The sequence below is a fragment of the Gobio gobio genome (genome assembly GCF_949357685.1).
Source record: "Gobio gobio genome assembly, chromosome: 5".
In the NCBI taxonomy this organism is placed as follows: domain Eukaryota; kingdom Metazoa; phylum Chordata; class Actinopteri; order Cypriniformes; family Gobionidae; genus Gobio; species Gobio gobio.
The window spans coordinates 19306088-19320494 of NC_137101.1; the positions used below are offsets into that span (position 1 = coordinate 19306088).

At 37.5% G+C, this 14407-nt stretch overlaps 2 protein-coding genes across 2 annotated transcripts in view; both read left to right on the forward strand.

Moving 5' to 3' along the window:
* LOC307126953 (plexin-C1-like) lies at positions 1-10610 on the forward strand. The gene is made up of 15 exons (XM_079817843.1): positions 1-1001; positions 1202-1327; positions 1451-1585; positions 1690-1790; positions 5231-5339; positions 5431-5590; positions 5692-5803; positions 5890-5983; positions 7659-7697; positions 8039-8172; positions 8268-8447; positions 8906-9014; positions 9500-9670; positions 9752-9913; positions 10069-10610. Exons 1-15 carry the CDS (start codon positions 102-104, stop codon positions 10153-10155), a joined length of 2619 nt encoding a protein of 872 aa, XP_079673969.1. The 5' UTR covers positions 1-101; the 3' UTR covers positions 10156-10610.
* Positions 10602-14407, forward strand: part of LOC307126956 (plexin-C1-like) — a 20242-nt gene continuing 16436 nt past the window's right edge. The window contains 4 exon segments of the mRNA XM_079817847.1: positions 10602-12807; positions 12988-13113; positions 13793-13927; positions 14032-14132. Of these exon segments, the coding sequence (XP_079673973.1) occupies positions 11908-12807; positions 12988-13113; positions 13793-13927; positions 14032-14132 (1262 nt within the window). The 5' untranslated portion in view covers positions 10602-11907.

The window sequence follows — 14407 nt, forward strand, 5'->3', positions numbered from 1 at the left end:
CTTCCACTCACTTCACCAGCGGACGCATCTGAGCGCAGTTGATCACTGTGACTAGATCTCACAACAGAAGGCCTGTCCAACTGCTCATTCAGATATTTAAGATGAGAGGATACTTACTTGGAATACTTGTACTTTTGAAACATTGCATTTGCGATGATGTGGTGAACTTTGATGGAGACATCAAGGACTTTGTAGTTGGTAAAAGTAAGTTGTTCGTTCTTACTGACCAGAGACTTCATCAGATGAGACTCGATCTTTCTGAGGAGAAGAGGAAGGACATCACTAATGCAACTCATCAAAATACAGTCAACATTCTGGTGCCTTTTGACGACAACGACACCCTGATAACCTGTGGGACCTTTACAGATGGATATTGTGAAGTTCTTGACCTCAATGACATTACAAACAGTATTTACTATGAAAGTGGTTTACCGGTAGGACCGAGACAGAATGAGAAATCTATTGCGTTCATAACAGGTACAAGCACCAGTAGGTACATTTTGGTTGGGAAAAAGGACGATGATGGAAACCCTCCGTATCCTGTTGTTAACTTGTGGAACACTTTACAGTCTCAAAAGGGTGGGATTTTCTCTAACATGGATGAAACATCAACCCCCTTCATACAGAGCACCACTAGAGATGTGGAGTTTATTGATGGATTCCAGAGAGTTTCTCCCTCAGAGTTGTACTTATTTGTCAACGCAAAGACTGACTCGGAGAGGAAAGTGCACGTCCTGTGGATGGACAGCTCTAAAGATAAAAAGACAGACATCTTCAAATCCCTACAGACTGCGACGATACAGTGCTGCAGTGATAAAGCTCGCCCAGTGCTCGTCGCCTCCACCGTTATTCCCTCAGTCAGTGCCGTTATTTGGGCAGGTGTGTTCAGTGCGCAGGACCAGCAGGATCCAGAGAACACCGCGCTGGCTCTGTACGACATCAGTACAGTTCAAGGCAAAGTGAAGGGTTTCTGCGCTTCTGGTGAAAAATGCGATTCTGAGGTTGGAAAATCAGCATTCATGTGATCAATAAACATATTGATTTTTTGTTGTTGTTTTTTTTACAAATATTAAGTTGCCTACTTCTATTGATTTGAGCATGATAATTGTAGTAGAATAGATAGCTAGCTAATAGGCTACGTTGAATGACACGATCTAATTTCACTATTCACTAAAGTCATAATTGTATTTTTGTGTTGCAGACTGGTAGTAACCTTCAGCCGCTCTCTGTGGTGTTCAAGTCCAGCTCAATGTCATCAGTGGCAGCAGTTAGAAGTGGATCCTGGATTGTGCTGTTCATAGGAATCAGTGATGGTCAACTGATAAAGGTCTGCCTCACCTCTCTATAATTTTCATTTGTAAATTCCTGGCCTCCATTTAATCTGCTGTTTGCCTCTGCATTTGAAACACTAATCACAATTTATGATTTGTATTTCTGTTTGTTTTTCTAGTTGGTTTTGGATGAAAAATTCACACCAGGCTGTCCAATAGTGCTGTACAAATCTGATGAAGAACGAGCAATGCTTTCCAGAATGCACTTTGATCCAGTAGATTTCAAGCATATCTACATTGCTTTAAGGAAAGAGGTGAGGTTTAGAAATTTGCAAACCATTGGCAGTATGTCAGATACTCTGTTTTTGTTACACTGAATCGCCATACTTGTCTCTTTCTGCTCACGTTGTTCATGTAGTTAAGAAGAGTGTCTGTGGTTCAGTGTGCAAAATACAGCTCTCTGAAAGACTGCAGAGCTGCTCTGGATCCTCTCTGCGGCTGGTGTGTGAATGCACAGAGGTCAGCTTGCCATTATCACATGTGACTTTTCACACATCACACATGAGCTCTTGGCTGCATCATCACATGCCTAATGGTTCATTGTAGAACAGTGTGTTAACTCCTTATCATAACATGATGGACATGATGAGCAGTGTCAAACAGATCTGTATGTCAAAATTTGGTTGAGGGGTTGCACGACTACTGATTTCTGCTAGTCGATTTCTTATCAAAACAATACTCGAGTTACTTGACTACTCGTGGTTCATGCTACTGTAAATTAAAAGTAATGAAATAGTCATACAGAAATAAATGAAAAAGACATGAAATGTTTATTAATTCATAACTTAATGCAACAATTACAGTACATAAGTAAACTCTCAATAGCCTACATTATAATTAAGACATTATATTTAAATATTCATGTAACAGAGTAAAGCCAAATAATACGTACATCCAGAGTAGCATTCGATGGAACGGTGTAACTGGGTTCAAAGAAGCTGATAATTCCCCCCTCTCCTGAAACTGCAGAGAGTGGTCTTATCCTTCACTATAAATATTAAGCTCTGAATTTTCACGCCCAAGCGTCGGGCCAGTTTTCACGTCATACCTCACATGCGGGCCGGTGTCATGAGAAATCGTGTCCTACTGTGGAATAGTATCCGCTTAGGTGATTACAATTCTTACAAAATCACGTTTTGATTTGTATTGTTTAAATTGTGTTAAAATAGTCTTTAACGTCTTGCAAAGCATGTTTCATATACTAGTATATAACCAAAGCTATAAGTTGTGAAATCAAGCACATCTCGTTCTTAATGCTAGTGTTACAGGTACCGGCTGGTACCACATAAACAGCTTATATGCTCTCTCTGGAAACAGGAGAAATAAGTGAGACAGGGCAAACTCAGCATCTGTTTTTCATCTCGCTCAGCAGAAAAAGGGCAGAGAGGATTTATTAGACATTCACCATTTAAACCCTCCTCTGATACAAACACTCAATGTTCACTATGAAACAAACATAACTTCAAAATAAAATACAAGTTGTCCCTTTTTTTCCCCAGGTTTCAGCAAATACTGAATTATACATTTTGGGTGATTACATAAATCAAAATGACAATAACCAATTGTCATAACCAATGTTACTCTGTAAGTTGTCTCTTTCCAACTCAAAATATAACATGGCTTAATTTAACAATTACATATAGTTCTCAAATGCATTTTCCATTTCCAGCTAAAGTCATTTCTTTTCCTCTTCCCCAAAGTGCATGAGCTGACAGAATTTTAACTTATTTTTAACCACTTTGTAAAATACATCACATTTGTATTTAACCTTACTTTTTAACCATTATGCAAACTCAGTTTTTAATATTCGCTGATAACATTTTACATCAACATCATACATTTCAAACGTATCGAGACTTTACAAGAATGTTCAAGGAGCTAAAAATAAAACTCTCTCTGACGTGACTTTGGCAGCAACAGGTGGCGTTAACCGGCGCGAAAATGCGGCTACTGCCATATTTACATATATGTCCACATATCCATAAAACAGCCTTATTAGCGGACATTTAAACATTCAGTGACATGTCAGCATATTCCACTTCAGGTATTTAGCTTAATTTACTATCCCACCAACCTGGAAACAGGAGAAATAAGTGAGACAGGGCAAACTCAGCATCTGTTTTTCATCTCGCTCAGCAGAAAGAGGGCAACCGCAAAGCGGACCAAACTGACGTAACGCTCCCCTGAAGCACCATAAGCGCTACTCTACCCCCTGCTGGCGAACTCCACAATTTCTCCTGCCCTATATATAAAATAATTTTGTGAAAGAATGGTGGTGGAAACAGGTTCATTACCCCTGACCAATTATTTAAAATATTAATTATAAAATTACAGAAAACTACCACAAATGTGATAACACTTTAGTGGGCATCACACTAGCATAGCATACAGCTACCCGATTAGCTTAGTTTATACCATAGACAGTAAAAGATTAGGCTTGTTTGAGATGAGCGAAATCTGCGCAGAACCGATCACCGGTGATCAGCGCGAGATGCATGCCGGTTAGAAAAGTGTCCGAGGGCGGTCCGCCTTGCTCTGATGTCATGCCGACGTATGTCAAAAAACTCTCGCGAGCGAAAGGCGGATGTGTCGGATTTTGCAGTCGAGCGCAGTTGCTCTCCACCGACTGCGCGGAGCAAAAGCATGATGGGAAACGACTTGCTGACGACACAGCTTAATGCTTATTGGTTTAAACAACCGTGATGTATGGTTCTTTTTTTAAATGTTTGATTTTAAAACTCTGATATCATGTTTTTATGTGTGAATATTCCCAAACTCTCTAACAAAGGCGATCTCTCTGTGGGTTATGTGATTGTTGTCATATTTATAACAAAATATATATATATAAAAACATGTAGGCCTATGTAGGCCTAATTAAAGTAAAAATTATTGATAAACACGTCTTTCGAATGGAAATAAATAACAAAAACTTTGGGTGTCTTGTTCATAATATTTTATTTTCATATAAAAGTAACAGAACGTAAATTACATCCAGTTTATCAGCAACAAAGCGCACGAGTGTGAATCCCGCGATATCCGCCTTTGATCTCGCAGGTGTCTGATCCACTACGAGAAGAGAGAACTGTCCGGCTTGCCTGCACTTTTTTCACTCCTCCCCTCACTGCAGCCGCCTAGTCTCGGCTGAATTTCAGGCGAGGCGAGGCGCATCTCAAACAAGCCTTATTTCTCATGACACTGGGCTTCGGACCTGTTTATGGGCTGGATTTCCTGAAACCTTCTTAACTCTACGTCATTCTTAAGTTATACCTTAAGGTGTATCTTAACGTTAGTACACGTTCTTTGTTAAGAATACCTTCTGTAAGTCATACTAAGGTTGGTCTGGACCACTCTTAGCTATACAATATCACTATTGACAGTTCATTCCGATTGTAGCCACCACTGTTTCTTTACATATCAGCCTATACGAATATAATTCTGATAATTGAATGCAAATAATTGTCATTAAACTGATGGTTGTTACACGGGCCTGAGCGTCTCTGGCCCGTGTAGGGCTTTACTATGAAATCCACAAGTTATTGTCCACCTGTTATTACCTGTCTCTCTGTAATCCGGCGTTTACGGAATTCACCAATGCTCGTTTGCTTCGTGGTGTGCGTCTCACTAGCATTTGCCTTTGTTGTTGGATGTTTCAATCTTAGATGGTTGAGCAGAGCTGTCGTACTTCTGTTGTACTTTAAAGTATTCTTCCAGAGTTGGCAAATTACGATATTTTTGTCATCCTTGATGAATTACTTTGTGTCTGTTGGTGACGTTCGCTATTTTGAATTAATTTAATGCACGCTCGAGTAGTCGATTGTTCCCGACAGCGCCGACTAGTGGTTGAAGTAGTGGATCTCTCGACTACTCTATGCAAGCCCTTGATGCTGCTTTTTATCTAGATGTTCTACTCAAGATGAATGCTTAAATACTTCATGGGTGTCCATTCCAAAAGACTCTCTTCAGACGCAGCTGCTTTCTTTTCAGATGACAGAGAAATCTTCTAGAAAGGTAGACATTGTTATCTAAATGTATTTGCTTATTATTGTTTAGAATTTATTTACAAGACTGTTTTTTACCAACCATTATCCTCTCCTCATAGATTACATTACATATTGCCTTAAGTCTGGAGAGCACAGGGAATCCCGCCTTCTCATGTTCCTTCACCACAGGAAGTGTGAATCTGTGTGACGGGTCTGATCCGGCTGCAGTTTTCCCAAAATGCTCCTGTAGATTTCCTGATGAGCTGCTGTCTAATAAAGGTTGGTTTTCTTTCAGTTAAGTTTTGTATGTGCTATTCTTATACAGCACATTTATGTATTTAGAATATATAATCATAAACATTTGTTAATAAACTGTTCAGGTTTAAAAGTCTCTGCTACAGTTACTGTTGAGGATCAGAAGATCACAGAGATGCTGACGCTGAGGAACTGCTCCAGTATCACAGATAATTCACCAAAAGCTTCTTATACACAGTGAGAAAATGAAATGCAGTGTGAAAAATGTCATAGTGCAGAAATTATAACAGATATTAACACATCATATACATGCATTTATTAAGGTGTGTGCAGTGTATCTCATCTGGGTGTCAGTGGTCCCGTTCCTCTCAGCGTTGTGATTGGACACATGGACCTGGGCAACAGTTACACATACAGGTGAGACATAATGAATTCAATCCAATGCTTCTTTACTGTAAATGCGTATTGGGAAATAGTGTAACCTTTGGTAACGCTTTAGATTACAGCCCGGAAAGTACTGCGCAAGTAAAGCGAATTTACAGTGTAAATTTAGGTAATTATAGTGTAACTATAAAGTAAGTACGTGTAGCTATAAGGGAACCATATAAAATATTTGGGGAATAAATGGGAACTATCAAATGACCAAATTTATACTGTAAGTATTTTTAAATTAAAGGGTAATTATCCGTGTAGTTATGGGGTAAGTGTGAATCTACAAGCTGTAAATTAAAGTGGTGTTTGTTCCCCTCTTGTTTCATGTAGTTACAGGGTAAGCACAATACAAAACATGTGCAAAATCTGACATCACTCAGAAACATGTATTTGAAAAACAACTTTCAAAACAAATTTATTGTCTTCTTATTCATTTATTCATTTTTTAAAATAAACTTTTCATTTAAAATTAATAACGTCCTGACAGAAAGAGACACATTTTGCCCTTTTTTGTTTCTCTTGGTTTCTCCTCCTCTTGTTCCTCTTCTTATTTTTCATTATTTCCACTGATGAATCTTAAGAGGAGTCCCATGTCTTTTGATATTCTGTAGTACAATTTTTTTTTAAAAGAGACCCAGAAATGCTCTCATAATTTACTAATAATTTACTAATCTTAAAGTAAATCTAATCTGAAGAGTAAAGAAGCGTCTAGCTATTATGACGTTCTATAAGAACTGGCATCTCTGTCTTCTAGTCTTGTTTGTTTCTCATTGCTATTATCATATATTATGTTATTGTTTTTATACTGTTGTGAGCATTACTTCTAAAATATATATATATATTAAATAAAAATGTAATTTCTCGGCGCGCTTACATCGCGCTTCAAATTACACGCGTGAACTTAACTCTCTCATGCGTGTACAGATGACTGTTGGTCGGAAGCGAAAGTCAATTTAAAATATTGTTATTTTTCGTACAAACACTTATAGTTTCACTTCAGAATACATTGATTCATCCATTGGGGTCGTATGGATTACTGTAGTTATTGCTGTACGTGTTATTTAATGCTTCAACTTTTAGGAACCCAAATTAGTTTTCTTTAGATTATTTATTTTTCTGTGTTCATCTGAAGAAAGAAAGTTGTATACATCTTGGATGGCATGAGGGTAAAAAATGAGTAAACGCAAGGACCTTTCCGGGTGTTTTGTATTTTCTTTTAATATATAATACAGAATAGCTAGAGACATAGAACAAACACCACTTTAATTTACAGCCTGTAGATTCACACTTACCCTGTAACTACATTAAACAAGATTGTTATGTCCGTTCGGGACGGATGAATCTCGTTTGGTGATGCCTTGCTGCATGTGTAGTATGCAGCTGTTTTGGTCTGAAATAGTTCATTCTGGTTTTCTGAAAGTAAAGTGAGTTGCGTGCATAAACCTCTTGTCCAGCGTCCTTTTTATATTCAACAAAAAGGGTAACAAACACCACTTTAATTTACAACCCGCAGATTCATACTTTTCGGGCTGTAATCTAAAGCTTTACTGTAACTTTTATAAAGATTCAAGCTTATATTAATTCATTGTTGATAGCTGAAATATCATTGCATTGTCTAAAGAAAACTTGGAAAGTAAATTCTCTTTTCTCTACTTTTTAGGATGAATGTAAAGATCTATTCTCTGACATGGACTACAGAGTAAGTGTTACTGATTATGTGTTAAACATCACAGAATAGGGATGTTGTTTTTTCAGTATGTTCCTATTTCAAATGAATATATATTAGAGTTAGAGGGGGTTTTTTACTTGTTTTCTTGTACATCATATCAGCAAAAAACAATTGGTCACAATCATCATGTTTTTTAAATTATGTAAACAGTTATATTTTATAGTTATCTAATAATATCATTTTTATTATAAAAGTTACTTTTAACCTCTGCTGTTCATTAAACCTGCTGTGGTCATATTGAGTGGACATGGATTTTTTTCTTCTCCTTTATGGCCTTTCTTTTTCTATGTGCAACCCTTTGTGTCCTGTAGAAGCCAGAGATTCTCTCTCTAGAGCCCAACAAAGTTTCTTTCCATGGCAGAAACAACATTTTACTAAGAGGAAGAAACCTGGAATCTGTCACTAAAATCCATTTTCAAGGGGAACTGGACTGTATTCCTAAAGAGTGAGACTCTGTGTGTTTGAATTTAGTATTTCGCCGAATGTGCATAGATTGTGATAAATGATACTGTATATCCTGGCATGAATGTTTCCCTTCAGAGCTCCAGTGTTTAATCGCTCCAGTGACACTTTAAGGTTCCACATTCCCCCCAGTGGAACTAAAGGAACAGTGAAAGTGTGTGTTGTTACTCCTGACGACCGTTGTCACGGTAACAGCATCATCACTTACAGTTCCCAGCCCAGCTGTACAGGAATACATCCCACAGTCTCCTGGAGCAGGTTAGAGCATTTCAGACCACTGGCAGATCAGCTCCCCTATCCCAACAGTGCCTTAAGATGAAAACAGCACATTTTAATTAGTTAATCTAATGTCATACAGCCCATTTTAGTCACAGAATTTGCAAGAATGATGTTAATGTGGGAAAATAAGATTTGCAATGTACAGATGAAAAAACACTCATAAAGACATCAAGAAATAAAAGCAGAAGTGAGGGTCGGGTCATTTCCTGCATGTTTTGTCTTAATGTTAGTTCTGAGAGCTGTGGTTTACTGACTCGTGTGTCACGAGACTAGTCTTTAGTTTAGTAAGAGCAAACTGCTTCCTGACAGTTTCCTGTTTGTGTATGTGAAAGTTACATGCAGGAAAGTTAGTGGGTGGAATTAAAATGTTAATACTCTACTTTAATATTGTTTCTTATGTATTATTAACTGGAATTGGTTTTAATGTCTTCATTCAGTGGCGGAAGGAAGATTCATGTTCAGGGGAGCAATATGGAAACTGTGGAATCAGTTATTGTCCGTCCCTTTAATAAAGAGCTTCAAACACAATACAGCAGAAGCTCAGGGGTAAGACGTGTGTTTAGTACTCCTGCAGTAACACACAGCACTTTATCTGATACAGAGCTCAGTTATTTATACCTTCAGTGAGTTTTCAAACAGCCCAGATTCACACATGTAGTGCATGAGGTCTTATTTGGAAGAATTTGTCATTTATCTGCTCATAAAATTGTTAAATTAACTTTAGTGACTCTAAATATGCAATAGATTTTTTTAAATGGTGACAACATGCATTTTATATTATATAAATGTGTTCCTTGAGGTTCACTTACAAATATTAACAAATATTAACAGTGTGACGTCACATTGAGGAGGAAGTCGAAAATCAGCAAATGCGAATTTCCTAGTGAATTTCTGAGATCAGAAACTTGTAGTATGACAAACTCTTGTATGTATGTATTAGTATGTAAAAACTCTTATGTCAAAGGATCAAGGAACAAACATTTAATAAAAGTCATATTACAGTCATATCTTCATTGTCTCTCTTTTCTCAGGACGTGTGGTTTCACTCCCCCCGTTATGATGGCAGTGGTCTGTTTAGCTTGTTAATGAAAGTTGGAAACTCCACTGTGGATTGTGGGTATTATTTATCCTACAAACCTGATCCAGAATTCACTGTATTTACCACCTTCCAGGTGGCCAACTATCTACTGGTGAACATTCAGGTAAAGAATGATTAAACTGAGCAAGATCTACTCTTTAGAATTTGAATTAACACAAATGAATCTTATGGATCTGTTTCTCAGAAAAAGGCAGATGCATTGAATTTGAGTATGAGTGAGGTGAACGTGATGGGTTATCAGGGAGATCGGCAGTATCAGTGTGTTTTGGAGATGCTTGAGTACAATGCCATTATCTGTAAGATTAAAGGAGAATCAAGAGCCGTCACAGCAGTGGACTCAATAACTGTACGTATGTTCTTGATATTTTCAATTCTTTGCTAAATCTATAGACATGGAAGTTCATAATTTAACTTTAGCTGCAAACACAGCTGTGTTAAGTTCAATGTAAATCTCACTCAACTTTATGAGATGAAAAGACATTGCTCTCATTTTCATTTCAGATCACGATTGGGAATTATGTTCTCGGGATGGGAAATAAAAAGGATTTGTTCTGCCTCAGGCCACAGAACACGCCTGGCCAAGTATGAAAGAGCAAAGAAATTCTCAAAAGAACCCCATCATTATTTTCTATTCCTAAGACTAGAGACTCGTATACTTTTTATGTCTGTGTATTTCTATGGAATTTTATACATTTATGTAGTTTGTTCATTTTATTTTATATTCTTCTTTATATATATTGTACATAATACAATTATGTTTTGGCATATGCTTTGACTGTTCAACAACTTCTGTGAGAGAAATCCTGAGACTGAACAGCAGGTGGCGCTATATACTCATTTATTAATCACAAAGCAATCAATTTAAAGTTACTGCAGAGGACTGGTCTCATATTTAGTACTGCAGTTCAGTTATTTTGTAGGAGAATGCTTTCATTTTATCTTTTTCATCGAACACCCACAAAATGTTATTAATCTGATGTATGTTATCAGTATAGGCCTACTGCTTTACAACTCGTACTTAATATAAACATATAAAACCCATTAAAAAGATTCTGGTCTGATTTAAATGAACAAGCACACATTAACTTACACTAACATGCTTTTAGTTCTGCAAGTCACCAGCACACATTTCAGAGCACACAGTACAGTTATACTATAAAATATAATATAATATAACATACTTTATGTCTATATATGTCTAACATGATATATACCTTAAAAGGTCTTCTAAACACAGATCTGAATTGTTCGATATGTGTCATCATCACATGTCCATGTTGTTTACTATGGAGATTCCACATTTAACAAACATTGAATGCAGTGGCGGCTGTGATTATAATTGTAATATTTCATAGTAGTGCCATTATATTTCCTAACTTTTCATTCAATAACACATACAAAAGTGTGCAAATATCAGCTTAGTTCAGCTGAGAAAATACAACATAGGCCTATACACCACAACTGCCCGTGCTATTTTATCAGTGCCTCTGATAAATTTAAACTTGAAAATGAGGAGGAACGATTGCCAAAAACATTCTTTAGCTCAAACATAGCACTATAGCAACCCTAACATAATATCGACCCATTCCCAGAGGAAACTTGAACTGAGTAAGTGTGTTTTAAGCAATTTAACTAATCGCTTTGAATAAAATCCATTGACAAATACATATATTTAAATTGAATAACACAAAAACTAAAATTGATTTGATCTGTTTTTGTTATTATTGACATCATCATTATAATGCCAGACTGTGTTGCATGAACTGATGAGTTAAATTATAATGATTTTCAATTTAAAGAAGTTGTAGTATGTCCTAAAACTAGTCATCATCTATAGGCTATATAGCCCACTTTCTTGCATATATACTGAAGGCTACAAATGTAGGCCTGCTTTTTCTATCATCTGTGAAGTGTGTGATATTTGTGTCCAGTACGATATTTGTAGGCCTATTATATTTATTTTCAAGAGCCTTAGGTGTCATAACACTAATATGAATATTAAACAAGTTGTTTTACAAACTCTGTAGGGGGAAAAAACATTCCTCTTGATGTCATCTTACAATTTCTAAAGCATTTAGGTCTATTCTACTTTTTAACTTTATGCTTTGGTATACAAATGAAAGCAGATAGTTTTTTTCACTCAAGTACTTTTTGGAGAGTTAATAAACGTTTCAGAAAGTAGGCTACAATTTCTCTGTAGCATTTAGACCCCAGCCCTCCTCTCACAGCACTTCTTTCACTTCCACTCACTTCACCAGCGGACGCATCTGAGCGCAGTTGATCACTGTGACTAGATCTCACAACAGAAGGCCTGTCCAACTGCTCATTCAGATATTTAAGATGAGAGGATACTTACTTGGAATACTTGTACTTTTGAAACATTGCATTTGCGATGATGTGGTGAACTTTGATGGAGATGTCAAGGACTTTGTAGTTGGTAAAAGTAAGTTGTTCGTTCTTACTGACCAGAGACTTCATCAGATGAGACTCGATCTTTCTGAGGAGAAGAGGAAGGACATCACTAATGCCACTCATCAAAATACAGTCAACATTCTGGTGCCTTTTGACGACAACGACACCCTGATAACCTGTGGGACCTTTACAGATGGATACTGTGAAGTTCTTGACCTCAATGACATTACAAACAGTATTTACTATGAAAGTTATTTATCGGTAGGACTGAGACAGAATGAGAAATCTGTTGCGTTCATAACAGGTACAAGCACCAGTAGGTACATTTTGGTTGGGAAAAAGGACGATGATGGAAACTCTCCGTATCCTGTTGTTAACTTGTGGAACACTTTACAGTCTCAAGTTGGAGGGATTTTCTCTACCATAGAGGACGGACCAACCTCCTCCATCCAGAGCACCGCGAGAGATGTGGAGTTTATTGATGGATTCCAGAGAGTTTCTCCCTCAGAGTTGTACTTATTTGTCAATGCAAAGACTAACTCTGAGAGGAAAGTGCACCTCCTGTGGATGGACAACTCTAAAAGAAAAAAGACAGGCATCTTCAAATCCCTACAGGCTGCGACGATACAGTGCTGCAGTGATAAAGCTCGTCCAGTGCTCGTCGCCTCCACCGTTATTCCCTCAGTCAGTGCCGTTATTTGGGCAGGTGTGTTCAGTGCGCAGGACCAGCAGGATCCAGAGAACACCGCGCTGGCTCTGTACAACATCAGTACAGTTCAAGGCAAAGTGAAGGGTTTCTGCGCTTCTGGTGAAAAATGTGATTCTGAGGTTGGAAAATCAGCATTCATGTGCTCAATATACATGTTTTTTTTACAAATGTTAAGTATTTTATTGATTTGAGTTAGCTATATATAATAATTGTAGTACATACAGTAGCCTATAATATGCTGCATGACAAAACCTAATTTCACTATTCACTAAAGTTATAATTGTATTTTTGTGTTGCAGACTGGTAGTAACCTTCAGCCGCTCTCTGTGGTGTTCAAGTCCAGCTCAATGTCATCAGTGGCAGCAGTTAGAAGTGGATCCTGGATTGGGCTGTTCATAGGAACCAGTGATGGTCAACTGATAAAGGTCTGCCTCATATCTTACTTTTAACAAAGTTTTGACCTACCCTCCTCTGTAGATAGAATAAGGCTGTAAGTAAGTAAACAAGTTTCTTGTTATTGCAATCCTGGCCTGTGTGTTTGTGGGGCTTTATTCACGTGGTCATGAAAATGAACTCTAGAGGAGGAAAAATTGTCATGACATTAATATGATAGGCCTATAACTACTGCAAACACAACAAGTGGTTTCTTACCCAAACTTACTGTTGAGAGAGAAAAAATATATTATTTCTGTGGATTTGGCCATTCACATATTCCATAATGAAATGTCTTTAGCAGCATTTAGCTGATAGCAACACTAATCTCTACAATAGTAACTTGATAACACCTTGATAAATTTGGTAACAGATAAACACATTGTGGCGGTTTCCCGGACAGAGATTAAGCCTAGTCCTGAATAAAATGGCCCTTTAAACCAGATTAACAGAAATCTGCTTTCTCTGTCATGGTTTAAAATAGTCCTGTACTTATAGTCCAGAGTTTAATAAACTGATTTCCTGGAGGAAGACTAGAGATACTCCAGGACTAAATTGAGGCTTAAATTAAACCTACCAGACAGGTTTAACTTCAGATTAACGTTGTTTCAAAGAAGACACATGTATTTGATTTGAATTAAGTTTGGATAATGATGCTGTTTGTATTTCTAGTTGGTTTTGGATGAGAAATTCACACCAGGCTGTCCAATAGTGCTGTACAAATCTGATGAAGAACGAGCAATGCTTTCCAGAATGCACTTTGATCCAGTAGATTTCAAGCATATCTACATTGCTCTGGGGAAAGAGGTGAGGTTTAGAAATTTGCAAACCATTGGCAGTATGTCAGATACTCTGTTTTTGTTACACTGAATCGTCATACTTGTCTCTTTCTGCTCACGTTGTTCATGTAGTTAAGAAGAGTTTCTGTGGTTCAGTGTGCAAAATACAGCTCTCTGAAAGACTGCAGAGCTGCTCTGGATCCTCTCTGCGGCTGGTGTGTGAATGCACAGAGGTCAGCTTGCCTTTACCACATGTGACTTTTCACACATCACACATGAGCTCTTGGCTGCATCATCACATGCCTAATGGTTCATTGTAGAACAGTGTGTTAACTCCTTATCATAACATGATGGACATGATGAGCAGTGTCAAACAGATCTGTATGTCAAAATTTGGTTGAGGGGTTGCACGACTACTGATTTCTGCTAGTCGATTTCTTATCAAAACAATACTCGAGTTACTTGACTACTCGTGGTTCATGCTACTGTAAATTAAAAGTAATGAAAT

Coding starts and splice junctions, on each gene's coding strand:
- LOC307126953 (XM_079817843.1), top strand. CDS start 102: ATGAGAGGATACTTACTTGGAATACTTGTACTTTTGAAACATTGCATT. Junction 1,328..1,450: donor GTGATGGTCAACTGATAAAG/GTCTGCCTCACC, acceptor TTGTTTTTCTAG/TTGGTTTTGGATGAAAAATT. Junction 5,340..5,430: donor CAGAGAAATCTTCTAGAAAG/GTAGACATTGTT, acceptor CTCTCCTCATAG/ATTACATTACATATTGCCTT.